Raw genomic sequence first — 20,677 nt, 5'->3', positions numbered from 1 at the left:
TAGAAATTTTGTTCTTACACAGTACACCATCAAAAAAATCAAAGTATAAGAGAATTATTATAAAACGTTTTTTTCTTTTTTTCACAAAACACAACTTTCATTCTTTTTTTTTATTTTTATTGATATTGTTTACACACAATATAACTTAAACAAAATAATTTTGTTTAATTTAATTGAAGGCAATCGTATATAATGACAGGTGGAGGAAATTGCATTTAAAAATTAAATAGTAATCTTTATTTAAATTGCGCTAACTCATTATTTTTTATTTCTTGCTTAATCAATTTGTAAGGAGTGATTGTTCTTATTTTATTATGCCGGTTTAAAATAGAGGATTTCTTTCCTATCTAAATTGTTCTTGCTTCAAATATTCACATTAAACATATTGTTAAACAAGAGGTCTTTATCGATGAAATTAATTAAATTCATATAAAATAACATCATTTAAAAAAAGAATTATTTCAACTATATAATTGCATTTACTTTTTCGAGTAATATTAATATTTGCAACAGTTCGATTCATTTCTTCGAGAAATAAAACATTCCATACATATGTATCATTAATGTAAAGCATTATTGCACAGTGAAACGATTTTCACATGTTGAATTGACCATTATGTAAAATAAAACAGCAACATGCATGATCTTTTACATATAAAACATCATTCTTGGCATCACAGTTTTGACCGCAATCCTCATTCCATTCTACTTCTCAGTCTCAACACTGTTTTTTTTATACACAAAGAAAAATCATATCACAGTATATATAAAAACAAACGTTTTGTATTATAGCAGTAATTTATTTATACAACTTGAAGAAGTGAATCGATGTGCAAAAGTAATAGCTAAACAATGAAAATCATATTGGTAACTTTTAATATCATACTTATTTTGCCACAAATATGTATGTTTCAAAAAGAATTTAATTTGAAAAATATATTTATATGTGCCCGATTAACTTAATTATTATAATTGAACTAGGATTAAACTATATAAAAGTAACATACTTTTGCATCTAAGATTGGATGATTTGTTTTTATGAATAACCCTCGTCCCATCCTCTGGTAAAAAATATTGCAGTTTCAATATTACAAAAAAAGATGCACCAGGTTCAAATTTCAATCCGAGTCTGCGATCGTAGTGAATGTATTCTATTGTCACTCGTTAAAAATTAAATTATTCTTTTGTCGCCCGTTTGATAATCAAATAAGTAATAGATTATCAATCGATTGTGGTGTCAATCGTATTTTGTCATTGAAATAAGAGATACGCATATGATTAACGAACGTGTAACAATTAGCAATAATTGTTGTGCTGTACTGAAATGCAACAGTGGGATCGTCCGGTAGCAATTAAGCTTGGATGGCTGAATGTATTGATACATATTGACCAAACTCTATTGCTACACAACTGTCGTGTGCAAGTTTCATTTCCGGAACGGACTCATTGTTAAGCAGGACGGTTAGAAACAAAGGCGGCATAACAAAACAGCGAATACAAAACAACGTACATTCACATTAAATCAGCAGACGCGCGTGAAATGTGTTCTAAGTATTATATTTGTTATTATTTTACGAGTGAATTTTTCTATCCTTTGAACACAGTTTAGTGTGGCGTACAGCATCACCGACAATTTTACCAAAATAGAAGACGACAATGATTTTACATAAAATGTTCGTATTAGATTGAAAAATCTATTTCTAACTAAAAGTTAGATATGCAAAGATTTTGGTAAAATTGCCGTCGAGCTACGATAAATGTGATATACAGCTCTGGAAAGTGATTTACTTCACATTAGTTTCTCATTATCCATCTTTCAAGTTAACGCAGATTCCAAGTCCAATAAGAGTTAAAAACATCCATCAGCAATTCGGCATGCCATTGGAAATGCAACGCAATATGTGTTGTTTCCCTTCTTTTCTTTAAGCTAAAAACTTTTGCCTTTAGATTCAAAATATGCATCAAAGTTCAAATGCTGCAATTCATATGTTTTGCATTAAACATTTGTATGCGGCAAGTGTATCAAAATATTATAGTAGTAATTGCAAACCATTTTTGCCTAATGTTTTACTAATTAGAATTAATATAATTTCAATAATAATGCAATGAGAAAAAAATATATATACAAGTTCAATATCACAATATGTCTTATAATTGCAATGTTTAAAATAGTATACTCTTTCATTATTGAAAAGTTGATAATCTTTATGTTTTCTTCTAATGCATCATTGAAAAAATTATTTTGATGCTTAATATATCAGAATTTTATACTTTGAAAAGTTGCGACTAATACATTGTATAAAAAACACCTCCTTTTTATTCCAATCGCATTTTGCGAAAAATGTATATAAAATTTTTCTAAAGAGCAGTATATTTTTTTTTTTTTGCATACGCGCGAGGCAGATAGTTTTTTTTTAAATATATTTACTTTAAAAAGAAATATATAATTCTGATTCAGATATTTTTACACATCTTTATATATTCTGTAAAGAAACGTATTTACTTTTTTATAGCACTCCTATTATTTCAACCTGAAGTATAGCTTACAATCACTCAGTGTAGAAATTTCTAAATTACATCTGGTAAAAATTCGATAAATAATAAAAATATTTTACATATCTTTTATATATATTTCAAAAAACATAATATAATTTGTCATCTCAATGAAATACTAACAAGCTGATAATGTACATACTGCACATGTTCATTATAATTACAATTATAATTCCTATTTTTCTTTTTTCAAATTAAATTAATTATATTTTGTGCGCATGTTTACTCTATAGTTGTTTTTATCTTTTGTGTTTATCAAGAAAGAAAATAAAGGTATATTACACAATAAATTTACACATATATGAATAATTCACAATTTAGAAGTCATAATTTAGAAATCGCTAAGGCTGAATGACAATAATGTAATCGAGATTTTCGAGTGTTTTAAAAATAGTTATTACTATTTCAAGGCTTAATTTTTATCCCATTATGTATTTAATATAATATCGATCAAGTATCAAAAATAAGTATGCGATCATTTCACAAAAGGAATCAGTTTGAATCAATTTGAAGCTATATTCACATGTTAATGACTTGCCTCAGAAATTTAAAATAGATGATTAGTGCGAAAAAAGTGCCTCAAAGTTTATTGACATTTATCACGATTGCATTTCCATTGATAGGCCATTCAGAACAGATTTACTACAATATGCCACTTGTTTTCAGGCGCAAAAACCTATACATTTATATCAATCGGTATGTGGATTAGTGACTTTTCTCTTCCCATTTTTTCTTTTTTCTTTTTTTCTTCTTTGAAAAATTCTTTAATCTATTGGATGCAACAAGAATTTTTTTGTCCATTCTTGAGCTTCAATCGAGACTTGGGACGATACTTTTCAAGAAAAGTTAACTGCTTTGCGTTTATGGCGCCTCGTCTTTTCCTAAAACAGAAAAAGAATCATAAGTCACAACTTAATTGTAATGTGTATCAATAATATATATATTTAAATATATAATATATATTTAAATAAACAGAGATATTATAAAATATAAGACTTACTCTCTGATGAGAGCGACAGCATCTTCGAACTTGAGTCCGAGCTCGATGAGAGCTATTGCAACCAAAACCGGTGCTCTACCGAGACCTGCGACGCAATGTACCGCTACACATGCATCAGGTGACTCTTTGAATCGATTTTTTAGCAATTCGAACCATTCATCCACTACCTAGAAATTGTTATAAATAGACAAAATGGATGTAAATATATATATATATATATATATATATATATATATATATATTCCCATTTTGTTTCTTCGTTTATAACGTCTAAAGATGTGAGAGATACTGTACCTCGTTTGGTGGAAATGTACCGTCATCGAATACCAAATCTATCACATTGATTCCTTCCGACTTGAGTTCCTCGACTTTGTACGTTGGTTCGCAAACTCTGACCACTTCCTTTACATTATGCTTTTTCAGTTCCTATTAAACAGATATACAACAATTCGTATTTAGTAATTATTATTTAGTAATTATTATTAGTATTTAGTAATTAAGGAAATGAAATTGAAAAATAAAAGGATCTGTCTTGAGCAGATAATTTTGCATACTAACTTGGATAAAGGTATGGATGGTTTGATCATTGGGCCGATCAGTAATGAGGAACTTCATATTTTTATATTCAATCTCGGCGGGCGCCGGTCTGATATCCTTCACCCTCATGTTGCTCATTTCCTCCTTAAGATTGTTGTATTATCTTCTTCCTTTTGTTTTTAACTCTCTTAAAGATTTTATATAACTTGTCTTTTAAAGTCTCTCACATACGTGTGCCACACTATACGAAGCGACAAAGGCTGGATTTGACAACTTAGCCCATTAAATGTCAGTCTTATAAAGTTGTTTTTCATTTAACTAATAGAATATCTTATTTTTTTACAGAGGACAGAACCACGGGTTTACATGTAGATCTTAGGAAGGGGTTGTCGGGGTGCGAACTTCGCCGAAAGTGTAAGGGCTACGTTACATTAGGCGGTGTTGATATGCGCTTTATCCTTCCTACTTGAGACTTTTTGACTACAATTTGCGGAAGATTATCTGAAATCAATATAGTTTTACAGATTTATCTTTATGCACGGCAAACTGCAATTATGCAATTAAAAATTAATGTACCTATTTGGCACTGGGTGCTCCAGGTGCGCTCAGTATCTCTACAATGCTTGCATCTACTAATGTAAATTAATAATTTCTATTAAATTCTTCTATGTGTTTTGCGTGATGACTAGTCGATGATTTTTCTGGCTTCCCCGGTGCGTGATAATTCTTCTTTAATATCCTTCTTTCCACCCTCCAAGATGTTTCTACCCTTCTTCTCTTTGTTCTAAGAGTACCTAATAATTGTCAGGGAGTATGGTGGGGCGTGTCTCTCTATTTGTGTTGAGCCTGGCAATACTCTGCGCTATCCAACTGAAACTCCATGTATGTGAGGATGCACTCACCAGGAAACTGCAACAAAAAATAAAAAATGATAGATCTTTTCATTAATAATAATAAAATTATAAATCTTAAAGTAACATTGCACCACTCTTAGCTTCCTCGCTGATAATTACACAAATTTTCGCCTGTCACGATAATAGCAAAATTGTGTCCGATGCCAATTTTCGAGTTATTTCGCGAGTGAGGAGAGTGTACCCTATTTATTAATCTCTCCTCTATAATTATTCGTTCAAATAATTTAGCTTTGTTTCCTAATAAATTGAAGCAATCTCGCACGCGCACGTGGTGACGAAATATCGCTCATGTTGCGAATAAAAAGGGTATTGAAATAATTTTTAGATGGAAAGTGCACACACACACACACATATATACACATTCGCAATTTCTAGTTGTTCTGTGCCAAGCTTGCGTTTGATAGCGTATAAATTGACTTCTCGATCTTTCACCGCGATTGATTTGCGAAAGCCCTTTTGCATAACGCTGTCATTACACGCGAACAACGACTGATTGACGGACAGGAGCATGACCAATCGACATTCAGGCATATGCACAAGAATAACCGAAATAATTGGCAGGTGAAGTCTCAGAGAGGAGAGCAGCTTCGCGAAACCAAGGCCAAATCTATCGCGATGATATGTCGCCGCAGACCATCACCGCTGCCTGTATTTTATTTTTTTTTTTTAACACGATATGCTGTTCGATATGATTATTGAAAGTTATTGCAATTTTCATTTTTGATAAGAAATTGCTTAGAAATGTGCCATTTCATATTTTATAAAAAAATTTTTTTTATTTAGAAAAGAAATTTTTTTTTCAATTTGATTATATTGCTATGAAATGATATAAAAACATCGATTGTTCGATTAATAGTTTGATTAAAATAATAATTAGAATTAGTTTTGCATATTTTGTTTCGTTAACTTATAAGACGTAGAGCTTGCAATCTCTCATCAAATAAGACAATAAATTTTTACCTTCCGAAAATTATCTTATAAATCTTTCTGCTCTCTTCTGGCTCGGCGAGACAATAATAAGAACAAATGAGAAAGAATAAAAGAAAACAATTATCAGTAAGCTGCCAGGTATTGAATAGATGATCAGGTAAGACTTTCGAGAGACTTCATTCGTTTGAAAAATGAGGATGACTCACTGTCATAAAATGAAGAGAGAAAATATTACAATATTTACAAACGAGATCTCAAAACTGATTTGACAAGCCTACTTAGGCCGTAGTTGTATAGACTTGTTAAGATAATAATATTAAAACGTGCAGCTACCCAATTTTAAAACATAACATGTGTTTCGACTATAAATAACATTAATGATTTTTTGAAAATTCCTCTGAATTCGATATATTTATTTTTTCGATATATATTCAATATTCATATACTAACTCGTGATATTTTAAAGGAAAAATATATATATATATATATTTATAATCATAATATTACATAATAATATAATAAATAATATAAGGAATCGTAATGAGATAAACTCTAGATTGAAAATTAAAATGCAAGATCTACGCCTCGTTTGATTCGGCGAGGAAATATCGAGATATTGTCGATAGAATTTTTCTCGATCAGATTATCGCGACTTCTTCTAAACTTTGTTATTGTATATGTACTTGACATCGTTGTGATGGTTAAGAAAAGAAACTGCCTGCGGTTTGCTTATATAGCAATAAGGCGCAAATACTTATTCAAACATTTCCACGTCGTCAAACATATATTTTAGTTTTATATTTTTGCAATACATCCGTACAAGATTGCAGAAATATTTAATTATAAGATTGCGAGTTTCTTATACAATTATTGTTACAGAATGTCCATTCAAATCTTGTAAAAAATTGAAAATTGCCTGATTATATTCCAGAATTATTTTTGCTCAAAATTTCAAGTAAAAAGAATATTTTAGAGATTTTTCGATGCAACTTTCTAAAATAAATTTTCTTTTATTATATGCATTTTCTAAATGTTACATTCTAATGAATAAAAATTACAATAAAAAATATGTAGTGCATATATTCGATATTTCGTTAAGATATTGAGTATATGTAAACAGATAAATTTTTATAATTTACAATATTATTATTTATATTTATAATATTTTAAACATATATAATTCACTTGCCTTGCCGACTGCTTACAATATAGGAGCAAAATTATCAAACAATTTTTAAAAGAATTCCTTAAGTCCTGATAAAATTCCATGAGAATTCTCTAATTTTTCCAGGTACAAAAGAAATCTCTACGAACATTCCAGGTTTTCCAGAGAATGGACATTCCATTATTGTACGATTGCACAGCACAACGTTGTCAAATGTCTGTTTTCCGATTGCAATATAACTAATCATGTTAATGTTGGACGCAAAGCATTTATACTGTGATAACATTGCCATATAAACATACAGCATGGGGGGAGAGAATATTTTTAATTTCAAATTATTTTCAAATTTAACAAAATAACGCGGAGATAAAAGAAATAAATAAAAGAAAAGAGCTATATTGGTCTAATTTTTTTTTTATATATAATTCCTAGCGACGTAACCGAAAATTTATTGGGAGATTAATAATAATAATAATAATAATAATAATAAAATAAATAATAATAATAATAATAATAAAATAATAAATAAACACAATTAAAATAAAATCAATTACATTTCTATTTTTGTCAATGGCCATTTGTTATTTATTATTTTTTATATATATTATTTAAGTTATATATGCTATATAAACACGCGCGCGCGCCTATATCTGTGTGTAAAAATTTTATATGTATATAAAAAGCGAGGCCGCCCCCACACGTGAAATATCGCCGCAATCCCGTTTAAAATTGTTTTTCCATATCTCTACGTACAATGTCTCGTGTGCTATAATTCGCAAGATTGTAACGTAAGCGATGTACTAAAGCTGTTGAAAGGTTCCCGTCGTACTGCTCCCAAAGGAAGGTTCGCGCGATCGGAACTAATACTCGAAACATCCATCATCGGAATCATCGGAGTGTCACAAGACCGACGACGCGCGTGGGTTCATGCGGTAAACAAAATTCTATTTATGTTATAGTTACGTCGCGGACATTTTGAAAGACCAGATCCGCGAAGAAGCACCAAGCGACAAAAATCGCTCGCTCCAATCATTCGTGTCTATTAATAAAACGTAACGGAAATTTTCGCAAGAGAAAATGTATACGTTTCTGCCTATAGCATCTCCCTTTAGTACTGTCCCATTGAATGTCAATGTTTAAAATATTATATATATATATATATATATATATATATATATATATATATATATATAGTGTACAGTTACACTATATGCGAGACGAGAGAAATCGCGAGGGTCATGAGTCAGGATGTGTTAGATGCAATAAGGATGTCGCGACATGAGAATAATTTATCTACGCCTCCGCTAAAAACGATTAGCGAAAGAAAGTTTCAAACCATCGACGGCTTTTTCTATCCTCTAACCATTTACAAGTCAGATAATTCAATTTTACACACAAACTCGAATGATTAAAAAATAACAAGTGGAAGAAGATAGTGATATATGCACGCGCGCGGCGAAATATTCATCGATCAGCAAGTATCAATTTACATCTCGTGAGAATAGCGTTTTCCTGCAACGCACGTTACGTAATACGAAGGAATTTATGAGTCTGCTTATAAGTGAGATAAACAAAAATCATAAATCGCTTCGGCGAAAATAAAATAGCTACAAGGTTGAAATACTGCGTAATTTTTTTTTTTTAGCGAGAAAATAACGTACGAACTGATGATAAGCCTATCGAATGAGATGTCAAACGCACGACAGACTATTTTTCTTATTTTACTATTACTTTTACGCGTGTCCTTCACGACTGTCCAAAATATACATTATATATTGACACAATGCCTCTTCTCTTTCTCCTTCGACAAACGGTGCCAATTTTCGTCCAAATAAAATAGCAAACTACTTTTGCGCGTTTGTATATCGTGTAATTATATTTATTTCGAAAGAATGTGAGAAATTCGACGATTCCATCATCAGCCTTTGTTCTAGAAACGTATCCGTTGCTTTCGACAGGCGCATTATGCCGCGTTTTATCGCAAGAATTTTTAAGTATCGATAATACTTTGCTCTTTCCACGCGAAAAGAAATAATTGATCTTGTTCCCTAGTCATTAGATGATTAGAGCAATAAAATTCTTTGCACGCATAGATAGAGACATGCGAGCAAAAATTCACGATTCGCTTAAAATTTATTTAGATAAATAAAAAGAAAAATTAAATAATGATTGTTAAATTTAAAGCTTAAGACGAGCGAAAAATTATAATTTGCGTGTTGATAAGATTTTACTTGCATACATTAAAAAGCGGCCACGCATTTAATATTTCTTCGCAACGTGCTCGATAACGACTTGTTTCATTTTACCTTACAATCATTTGACGAGAAAAAAAAAAATCTTCAAGGTCACGAAAGCGTTCTCAGGAAGATAATTATAATCTAAATGTCAAACAGTATCGTCACGCGATCAGAAATTGGTAGCAACGTGACGAGATCACCGCACCACACGACGAGAAAAAGTCACATTTTAATGTTTGCGCGTGCACTTTGGCGAGATCAAAAGTAAAGTTCACTGCTCAGGATCCAACGAGATGATCGTACATATCCTTCCACGTGTTTTCAGTTTTTCAGTGCCAGTGACTGTTGCTTGTAATCGCGAGGCGCGTCAGCTAACGTCGATTTCTCACACTTCGCACGATCGACTATACAATCGCGGATCGTTTCCGCTATAAAAAAAAAAAAAAAGAATTATCCTCGAAGAAGTCTCGCGAGGAAGACTCGCCTGCCGCCTCTCGTCTCCTAAGTAAAAGTTGCTTCGAGTAAATGTTGTTTCGAGATTCGCGCGGATACGTGAGGCCCCCGTGGATGATGTCGCACACTCGTTGCGGCGACGATGGTCGTGTCGAATCTGGGCCAGCCACAAGCGTGGCGATCAAAATAGCACACAGTATCGAGACAGCCTCCACACTCTTCCCGTCACCGAGCGAGTAGTGTTCGTCATCTGACCTCCTCCTCCTCCCTCCCCTCCCCCACCGCGAATACACACGCAATGTCATCTCTCTCGCACGCAATCCAGTGACGTTCTGTCTTATGGTTGGCTCCATGATTTTTTTTTTTTTCGTGCGTGACGAGAGTCGAGCAACGACGTTACATAAACGTAGTGTTTCCAGTTTCTTTTCCACAGATCGGGATGTACTCGCGAATTTTGATCTCATGCGGGAATTATCGAGATATTGAAATTTGGCGCCAACGATTTCCTCCTCCGATTCCCAGCTTGGCGCCGTTTATCTGATCGAAAGAATTCGATATCGATCGCTCTATGCGCTCTATCCGCGTGTAAGCGTGCCGGATTTTCTAATGTGTGATCTAAAATCAAGTGCGGCAACAGATCCCCACCGCAACGAGCGGATTTTATTGACCGCGACACAATTTCCCTCGCGCGCGTATCAATTAATGATTAATAAAATGATCACGCGATTATAATCACGATGCGGGCACGAGTAGGCGAGATGGATTAGCGATGATAGTCCGAGGTGTAAGCTTATGCAATAGCGTTGCATGCTATTGCACAAGCTCGCACATGGTTTTAATATTCTTATGCGCAGGGAACCGATTACCGATGTGTGTATACGTGGTGTTCGAATTCTCTCGACGATCCTCTCCCTCTTTTACGCTACGCGTACATTTTACGATTCGAACATCGACGCCACGATTATCAGAAATGCCAGATCGATTGTTATAAGCGCGGCGCAAACTTTCACAGTCATTCTCTCGTTAACCGATGATGAGAAAGCAAGATCGCGTCCGATGACGTCAGAATCCGTCGAACTAAGATAAATTATTAGGTCGACTTTATAGAAATATGCGCATTTGCTTACTTGACACATTTGACTTGTAGACTTCAACGCAATTTGTCGCAGAATCGCGGATTTCGAACTGATAGCGTGTACGAAGAAAATTCGAGAAGCATTCTCGATATAGTGTTGTCAATAACATGTTTTTTTTTTTTTTTTATACACACCGATATAATGTTTTGATAAAACTACCTGTCCTTCGACTATGAAACATTTTCTGAGAAACGTAATAAAAAAACGTAATAAAAAATAATGAAAAATTCTAAATCCACGATATAAAGATAATACGCCGCGACGTACACACACACACACACATATATCATTAAAAGATCTTAAAGCAAATAGAATGATGACGTTCAATTGATGAATAAATGCGCATTTGAAAAAAGTATTTTGCAAATGAACCAGTGACGTCACCAAAAATCAATACGGCAAAACAGCTAGTAGGAGGCGTTATGACGTCGAATTGTGACGTCACTATTGTCACATTCGTGTGGGAGTAAATATATAAAACAAATTGAAAGAGCGGTCATTACATGTTCTGCATATTCTAGCATGTTCTGGATTAGAAATGATATATATATGAACAGAGTGAGACCAAACGTTCCGAGCAGATTTTGAAATTTTATTCTGAACCAAAAAAATATAGATCGAAAAATACTTCCTTAAAAAGTTAGCGCCCAAAAAGACATCTAAAATCACAGTTATTTTATATATTTTTATAAACATCTTTATCTTTTTACAAATATGTAAGGAAGCATTTTTCGACCAATGTTTATAGAAAACTTTTTCTTTAGAATTAAATTTCATATAAAATCTCAAAATCTGGTCGGAACATTTCGGCACATCCTGTAGATTAAAGGTAGCTCTATAATTCTCATTTATTAATAAACCGTAGCGATGGATGTAGTGATGTATATTGCATATTGCGCTCCAAAGTACATCCCTATATGTTATGCATTATATGTTTATAACAGTCCCTCGACACATTCGCCTTTACCCTCGTCCCTTACATCCCTGCCATCCAAACTTCCCGAGACGACCGGGAATGGGGTGGGATTGAATTAGCCGTGGGGCGACGAACTGCACATTATTAGGCAACGTTCATAACGGGATTAACGACATCGGGTACAAATATTTTCATTTATTGGACTATAAATTTTTTGTTCATTATATATATATATATATATTAAATAACAGATATTTTGTTAGAAACAGGGCCGGAAAATAATAACACAAATTATATATATATGCGATAATTTTTTACAAAATATAAAAATGATTTAATAAACAATTTAACAAACAATTTTTTTACCGATTCGTTTGGGAAATATTCGTGAATTTGGTTCATGTTATTAAATTGAATTTATTGATTAAATAATAATTCGACCTTCACATTGATATTCCTTGATAATCGTTCACATTTGTTCGCATATGTTAATTTAAATTGACTTAACGCATCCTTTGATGCGACAATAAAATTTCGATTTTATGGTTCGACAATAATGTGATTGGCTCAGTTTAATATAAGGGCTATCCAATCAATGTCGATAGCAATAATAATTTGTCGCGAAATTCGTTGTAAAAATATTAGTTGTAGCGCAAATAAAAAAAATCTATAAATAATTTTAGCTTAAATTTGATTCCATCAAAGTAATATAGGTAATATATTTGCGAAACAACTCTTCTAGCTTATGCAGACGCACTTTTGCTAGCTGCAAAAGGTGCGGCGCGAATAATGAAAGCGTTCGCGGCACGAGCGGTCTCAGGTGCACGTTAAAATCGATATTTCAAGTAGGTCAGTAGGTTACTAGGCAAAGGATGATAAGAGAATCACCTCGGCACAAAGAATCGCTATCGTTAATAATACGAAACGGTTTCACGAGTATTCTTCGGCATCAATTTACGTATCATACTCGTTAAACTTTCAATATGTAATTTTGAATAATTTTTAATTTTCAATATTATTAAAAATTAGAAAGTAAAAAATAAATATGTACGTATGCGTGTAATAAAACGCGCGTAAATCCAAAATTAAGTAACATAAGATGCCCTACGCAATTTATGAAAATGTAAATAACGAGAAATAAGGGAATGGGAAAATTCCTCTCTTTTCCTATGTCCAGATACGCGGGGACACACAAATATATGCAGCTCTTCCCAAAATGACAGCCGGCCCCACCGGCAGCCGCCCCATAGACATTAGCGATCGTTATCCAAGGTCAGTGACATCGGTCGTCCACCCTAGGCGTCTCGTCTGGGCGTCGAAAATCTTTTACATCTCTTTTTTCCCCCACCGAGCGACGCCTATCCTGCGACTGCATATATATGTATATAGCGGGGATGTTAACATTCGTCGTCCTTTGAAAACCGGCTCGGGACGCGATATTCGATCCACTTAAAAACTCCCCACAACATCATCTCCCTTGCGTGATACTATTTTTAAGCAGACAGACGTCATTCGCGCCGTGTAGCTTCGTCTGGCCGTTTATTGTTGGAAATTATACCTGAATTTTAAGTTTTACAATTTTCCTCATATGATATTATCCTAATCCCGAAATGATATTAGAAGCTATGATATTTCAGTTACAATTGAAATGCGATTGAAACACGACAACGTTGATGATATCTCTTCCATTTACGAAGCAAGAAATTGTACGATTTGACATCAAATTACGCTTTGCAAAATATATATAATGCGCCGATCGATTATTACAATTAGCAATTTACTCCGAATTCCTCGCAATGTTAATTTCCTCGAAAGCTTGATTCGAAGTTGCGAAATCTACACGCGGATAAAAACGGCGGCATTGATCGCCAGACAGCTTCTATAAAGATTGCTCGACGATGGTGGTCTATTTTCGATGACAACGCTCTTTGTTTTTTCTCTTCGAGTGTGTGTTTTGTCTCGTATTGCGAGACGAGTAGCAAGGATAAAGGGAGGCACATACATGTGCCGAAAGCAATTTAATCCAAGCTCGAATGCTTAAGAAGCTCCCTATCCTATCGTCTGTCTGTAGGTGCGTAACACAATGTTACATAAATTCATATCACACAATGGCATAAACAGGTCCGTTAAAAAGAATAAAAAAAAAACAAGCATGTAATTATATTTTATTTTTAATTAATATATTCTTTCATACCATCAATGCCATTTTTTCGTATAATTCCTATTACGCCTTTAGGCGTAAAATTCGAATTTAAGTGAAGGTAAGTATTTTTGTGAGAACAAGGGATGCTGCTTCAAGTTAAGCCGAGATGACGAACGCTTCTCTTTCACCGCCGTTGAAGAGAGCAACGAACCGTCGCGACGAGAGGGCCACTCGAGCCAGCACGTTCTTTGATGATAAAATGTGACTCTTGCAATATCTCACCAGTTTAGGGATAATTCGCGCGTAAATGTTTCCGATAAATATTAGAAGAGCATTTTTTTTCCAACTGATAAAAGCTATTAAAAGCGGGGATATTTTTTTTTCAGGAAATGAAAAACGGCAAACTTTTGTAATATTAAAATGCCGAACGGATATAAGTAGAGTAAAAATTTCGAGTAGATTTTAATAAAATCTTTTTCATGGCGCTTTTTCTCGAATATGAAAATTGAGACAAGATATTTCGGATTGAATATTTATAAATTTTATTATGCACGTGCGCGACGCAATCTAATGTTAAAAGGAATGAAAAGAAAAATAATTAAATATTAATCTGAATTTTATATGAGCATCGAGACTGCATTATTGATATGATTCTGACAGACGAAGTTGTTACATTTGAGTAACAAATAAGAACTACAAATCAGATCTTAAATATCTGTAGATAAATTTATTTCGAAGAAAAATGAGATGTCTGTCAAAGGAAATAATCACTATTGATAAAATGTATGGGAGAAAATTTTGTTACATTCTTGAAAGGAAAAATATAATAGACACATATTTCGCTGGGAGCATCATATTATGTTTGCAGATACAAGAACAAAAATGCTTATAATTTGGAATTTTATGAAATTTTTAACATTGTCATTATATGTTATAAGAAAGATATATTTTCTTGCCTACGTTTATATTTATTCAACATTTTAATATTACCAGGATAAAGAAAGGATTTGCGGATCTCTATTTTTTTTATTTCCCGAAAAAGTGTATTCGCACTTTTAATAGCCTTTCGAGTTGGAAAAAAAAAAAAAAACTGTGGGGGAAACATTTGAAAGTTTATAAAGTTTTGAAAAGTTGCTTGCTCCCCTTTTCTCTCTCCATCAAACATATCTCCCGATTATGCGTTACGTGGCCTTATATACATCATCGTCTTATTGAATCGTCCTTTACCTCAAGCCACACATACGTATCGCTCGCAACCGGTCTAGTCGAGATAGTAACTTAATCCAACACGTGGCGAGGGAGCGGTAGAGCGCGGCGAGAAGAAAGAGGAACGGTCTCGGAATAATCTCGCGGTGAAACGCCTCGGTCGCGACACTGCCTTAGGGATGGCCCCCAGAGGAAGGCCTCTGAAAAGACGACACCGATACAGAAAAGAGCTAACTGCCCGCTACTGTCGCCTGTCCTTCGTCGTCGAATTACTCCGAGTGCGTTTGACTCCGCGCGCGTGCTTCTAGTATCCAGTTCGGACGAAACAAAACACTTGCATGAACCTTTCAACCCTATCTTCAATTAATATTTATAGCGCTAAAAATGCGACAAAATAATGTGGATCCTTGATCGGAAGATCACCGGAATTTTCATACGATTTTCATATTTGACTTTGAATAATATATAATTTTTACTTTTCTTCTTCATAAGTACCTGCCTTCATTTTATTAAATATATGCATATAGCATATGCAAGATACGTAAAAGATGATTCATTAATTAGTTAATTACTTTATATACTATATATTCTCAATAATGTTACGCGCAATGTCATTTCCGCCACTCCCAAGTCATTCCACACACAATGTGTTCAGTTATATAATGTAGTGCAATTTACTTTAACAGGAAATGAAACGTTAGGTCTGCTTTTATGAATTGTCATTGATGTTTACTGCAACTCTGATGTGTATAAATTTTACTTGCAGCAATTTTTTTCCGAAGAACGTATTTTTTTGTTAAATGTGTACGTACATACACACACACACACACACACACACACACACACACACACACACACACACACACACACACACACACACACACACACACACACACATATATATATATTGGAGAAAAATTGTATTTGAAAAAAATTACTAATCGCTTATCACGATTTTTCGCAACAATAATTGCGGTAAAGTTGAACTTTACGCGAAATTCGCGATTTTCGATATGTAAAAATTTATTACAGGGATCATCGAATATTATATTTTTGCGAAAATTCCAGTTATATTTAAACGTGTGAAAATTCACCGATAATCGACGACAAGATGGATTGATAATTAGCATGCGACAGATACATACACTTGAATACCAATTGTGAAATACGTACATATTTATACATGATAATACGAACAAAGAAGAATGGTCTTTGATGAGGAATGAAGGGAGGAGGAAGGATATTTGGAAAACATTCGTAGAACAATCAAGCAATTTGTACCGATCGATCGTCGATATTCTGGAATTCACGTTTGAAAAAATGACGAGGATATCGCAAAAATTAAATCGAAATACAGATGTTATCGCGGATCTTCGTTAACAAAAAAAAAAAACTCAGAACAGAGGAAATCGAGAAGCTCGCTCGATATTTAAAGCGAAATTGCATCTCCGGACCGTAAGCTAATTATAACGATTTTACGAGTTACGATCAAATTTAATATGTATTACACAGTTGAAATATGATCGCGCGTAATTCGATGACTTACGCAAACTCGACGCGCACGTGGTCATGTAAGACGAGATGACTGGGAGATAACGATCCTTTTTATTCGGAAAAGCTGAGCCCGTGAGTTCTCTGAATGCTATCTATATGACAGCAAAACAGCAACGCTATTCTAGGCGACCAAGTGAATAACATTTATATGCGAAACTCTATGTAGGTATCAACTATCCACGTGCATATCTAACGTGTGACACACATTAATGTATGTTCAACGTTCGTGCCTTCAACGTGGGTGCCACGGGTCTCCGCGATTGCCCACGGAACACCCTGCTTGTTCAATCTAATAAAAAGTCCCAAGAACCAGTCATAAGTGGTTGTGGGTAAACGGGACGCTCCCATGACATTGTGTAATATTCTGGTGAAAAGGAGAAAAAAGAGAGAACAAAAGGATGTAACATTAATAAGGCTTCTGTTTTCTTACTGCAGTTATTTATTAAATTATGACATTAAAAACGAGAAATATATTTCAGATTTATTCTCTGTAGCTAAACTTTTTGCACTAGAGTATATTAAAAATAAGCTATATATATTTAGAAGTTGGAAAGAAAGAGAGGAAAAATAAAAAAATGCAAGAGTTCCAGCTGCAAAGAATAAATCTTTACGAGTTTTATTTTTGCGTATTACATCAAAATAAATAAGTTTTTTTTTAATGTAATTATTTCTGTTCACAATAATGATTAATAAAATATACCGGAAACTTTTTTTGATTAATAAATTAATAAATATAAATTGAAACTCTTGGTCAATTGTTGTGACGTTCATTTTCGCTGAAAAATCGAGCGTTTAAGGAAACTTATTTATATCGATGTATTTCGCAAAAACAAAATTCATTGTGATTTCTCGGTTCTGACGTCATAATTCAATATCAACTGCAGTAATGAGACAGGAATTTTTAACTGTCATTAGTCATATTTAAATGCGTTGAGTGACAGATGAGAAATCTGCTAAATTGGAGTAGATATTTGTTAATGTACACATAAATAAATATTGAATTTAAACTTTCTATATAAAGTATTAATGTCTCATATAAATATCAATGTAGTAATTTCACGTGTGAAAAAAAAAACCATTTTTAAAAATTCCGGAAAGAATATGAAATTAAAAAACCACCAAACTGTCAGTGAGCAAGCAATGTGCTTACAACAGTTTTTATATATAAAATAATATAAGAGACGCGAGAGATAAAATTCCTTCATTATTTAATGTTAATTAGGTTATCAATAAATTATAATCAGACAGGAAAATAGCATAGACGAAAGCTAACGCGGTAAAGCCTGCTCGAGACATGTCAATATTTGCGATAATTTTCATACACATATTATGCCTTTCCCATCCATAACAATAAACACGCTATCAAGTGACAATAGTGCACGAAACGTTCGGTAATGATACGTTCCATCCTTGTTTGAAAAAAAAATAATAATAATAACAATAATAAAATAAATAAATAATAATGCGAGATAGACACGCTGTTGCGATCCCGAATCCGTGCGCGATCAAACTCGCCCACGAATGTCGATAAGGCGTCCCCGATAATGACTACACAATTTGCACCTATCGAACCGGTTGACGCAAAACGCAGTAATAAAACATGGCCGAAGTTCACAAACGATAATCAACTCGCTCGCTCGCACAGCGCGTGCACGCGCGTGCTCGCCCGTTCCACGCCTCTTCGTACGCTTCGCTTCTGCACGGGATGGGATGGGATGGGATGAGACGAGGAGGGAAAGGGAGCGGAGGGTGGGGAGGGGAGGGGAGGGGGAGACGCGTCGCGTCGTACCGTCGGAGAGATGACGTCAGCTCCGTTTTTCCATTTTTCCGAGAAATTCAGTCGAATCGCTGTTTAATACCGGGCAAAAATATAGCAGAGCAGGAAGGAAATCAAATTTATCGAGCGATGAGGAGAGGGGGAGGGGGAGGAGGGAGTTCGACGGACGTAATTTGCCAATTTTCTTTTAATTCGAGCTATAAATTATGTAATGGTTTAATATAACTGATTATTCTCTGCGAAAAAAAGGAATGAGGATATTTTCCACTAAAGTTTTAAGTGATTAAAAAAAAAAAAAAAGTTAACGCGCGATGTACATTATTTTAGGGAAAAAATCTTAATATTTTTTTTTTTTCTTTTAATGAGTGAACGATTGAGGAATAAAAAAAATAATATTCGTTCGATCGTTTTATCCATTTACACATATGTATAAGCGTAAGAATAAGGAGAGAATCGTAGCGTAGCGTTTCAAAGTTACAAGTTATATTATCTCTTCAATCAGTGGATGTTCCCCAACATATTTGGAAAAGCTGACATTTCCTCTCGAGATAGGTCGTGGTCTAATCGGGAACGAAGGCGCGATGCATCACTCGACTGTGAAGTATCCGTTAACATTGTTTACGCGTTGAATCACGACCGCGACAACATGATCGGACGGAATTAATTCTGCGATTCAAGATTGACGCGAATTAAAATCGAAAGACCGAAAGGGAATTGTCGGACCAAACGAAATAGAATTCTTCGTTGGCGTCAGACGTTTTGGCCGCATCGAAAAACTTTCGAGGAAAATGTGACATATTCGATTGCTAAAACTATTGCTACGACATGAATTTCAATACGGGATTGATCCAAGCACTTGATTTTATCTTACTCTATATCCGGTAAATGACAAATACATATTGCATGCTGCAATCAGACTCGTATTAATCAAAGTACGTATTATATACATTGATCATAATTCAAAATAAATTTACTTTTTCCAAAATTATAATGACGGGTGAATAAAAAGACTCTCACTCAACGTCAAAAAAATTCAATTTACGAATCAATAGGTACACGAATATTTAATGAGTAAGAGTTTGTGTATTAGAGTTAAATACATTATTAGTTTTAATTATATTAATATTATTTTTTATTGTTCAATTTCATGAGAGTTATTTAAATTATATTATTTATTTTTAATACGTGTATAAATTTTCTAATAATTATTTAAATTCATAAAATTTTTATTAGTAATTATACTTATATATATTTATTTTTGTTAATTAATAAAAAATCAGACTATATTTTATTATAATATTTGTTATTTTTTATTTAAGAATTTATATTTAGAATGGATATAAGGTAGAGGTCAAACAACAAAAACAATGAAAATTTCAAAGGAGACCGCGCTTTTCGAGCGACCAAGCAAAAAATCGAGATCTATCCAATTCGATAAAAATGTGCTTTCCAAATGTCCTTCGCGTCAAGATTTCTCGTTCGGAGAGCTGGAAAGGTAATGTCACTCGGGACGCGAATAGAAGTTACGGGAATATTCGGCGGAATATATATATACGTCGTCGAAAAATCATCGTCGTGTCCACTGGGCGCCGAAATTGACGGAGTATCGAAAATCGTCCCCGATAGCGATGGTGGCGTCGGCGACGAGACGCCAGAGTTCGTCGGCCGCGCCACGCCGTTCACACACGTCCATGGAAGCGCACGCACACACGCGTAAAGCAAACAAGCGAGCGAGTGAGCGAGCGAGCGAGCGAGCGACGTATCCGAAACGCGATGATCGCGACTTTTCTCCATCCGCGCACGCACACGAGCAAGAGTTTTCCGCGACTCCGCTTCCGTACAAAATAATGCCGCTGTACGCGTTCCACTCACCTGAATCGCCATACACATTGAATATGGAAGCTACGGTAGGGCGTTCGTTAGCGAAACCGCGACCTCCGTAGGTGACAGGAAACACGCCGAACACTCGCAAACTCGCGCACGTCCGAACACTAGAGAAGCCCGTGAACAACTGACAATTGAGATGGTCGGGCGGCGAGACGAACGAGTTCGGACGGAAATGACCGAAGGTACTCGACTCGGCGATACGCTGCGCGAGATGAGCGGCGCGAAATTCAAACACGTGGCTGCGCGCGCGTGCGCGATAGGCCAAGAAG

General features: G+C 34.4%; 1 protein-coding gene across 3 annotated transcripts; it reads right to left on the bottom strand.

Annotated features, from left to right (window-relative positions):
- Positions 1 to 95: 95 nt before the first annotated feature.
- Positions 96 to 20,553, bottom strand: LOC126855857 (PRL-1 phosphatase). 3 transcript variants are annotated; one of them, XM_050603879.1, is made up of 6 exons: positions 20,394 to 20,553; positions 4,667 to 4,999; positions 4,112 to 4,591; positions 3,848 to 3,979; positions 3,554 to 3,720; positions 96 to 3,434 (listed from the first exon to the last, which is right to left on the bottom strand). In XM_050603879.1, exons 3-6 carry the CDS (start codon positions 4,226 to 4,228, stop codon positions 3,323 to 3,325), a joined length of 528 nt encoding a protein of 175 aa, XP_050459836.1. In that variant the 5' UTR covers positions 4,229 to 4,591; positions 4,667 to 4,999; positions 20,394 to 20,553; the 3' UTR covers positions 96 to 3,322. The 3 variants fall into 3 exon arrangements, with proteins under 3 accessions (XP_050459836.1, XP_050459839.1, XP_050459837.1); XM_050603882.1 differs by lacking the exon at positions 20,394 to 20,553 and adding an exon at positions 18,308 to 18,326; XM_050603880.1 differs by lacking the exon at positions 20,394 to 20,553 and adding an exon at positions 9,406 to 9,804.
- Positions 20,554 to 20,677: the final 124 nt, after the last annotated feature.

Source organism: Cataglyphis hispanica, chromosome 17 (assembly GCF_021464435.1).
Source record: "Cataglyphis hispanica isolate Lineage 1 chromosome 17, ULB_Chis1_1.0, whole genome shotgun sequence".
NCBI classification, from domain to species: domain Eukaryota; kingdom Metazoa; phylum Arthropoda; class Insecta; order Hymenoptera; family Formicidae; genus Cataglyphis; species Cataglyphis hispanica.
Note: the sequence above shows the minus strand (reverse complement) of the source record. Positions and strands in the feature narration are given on the sequence as shown.

Coding starts and splice junctions, on each gene's coding strand:
- LOC126855857 (XM_050603879.1), bottom strand. CDS start 4,228: ATGAGCAACATGAGGGTGAAGGATATCAGACCGGCGCCCGCCGAGATT. Junction 3,721..3,847: donor GTACATTTCCACCAAACGAG/GTACAGTATCTC, acceptor AACAATTTCTAG/GTAGTGGATGAATGGTTCGA. Junction 3,435..3,553: donor GCTGTCGCTCTCATCAGAGA/GTAAGTCTTATA, acceptor TTTCTGTTTTAG/GAAAAGACGAGGCGCCATAA.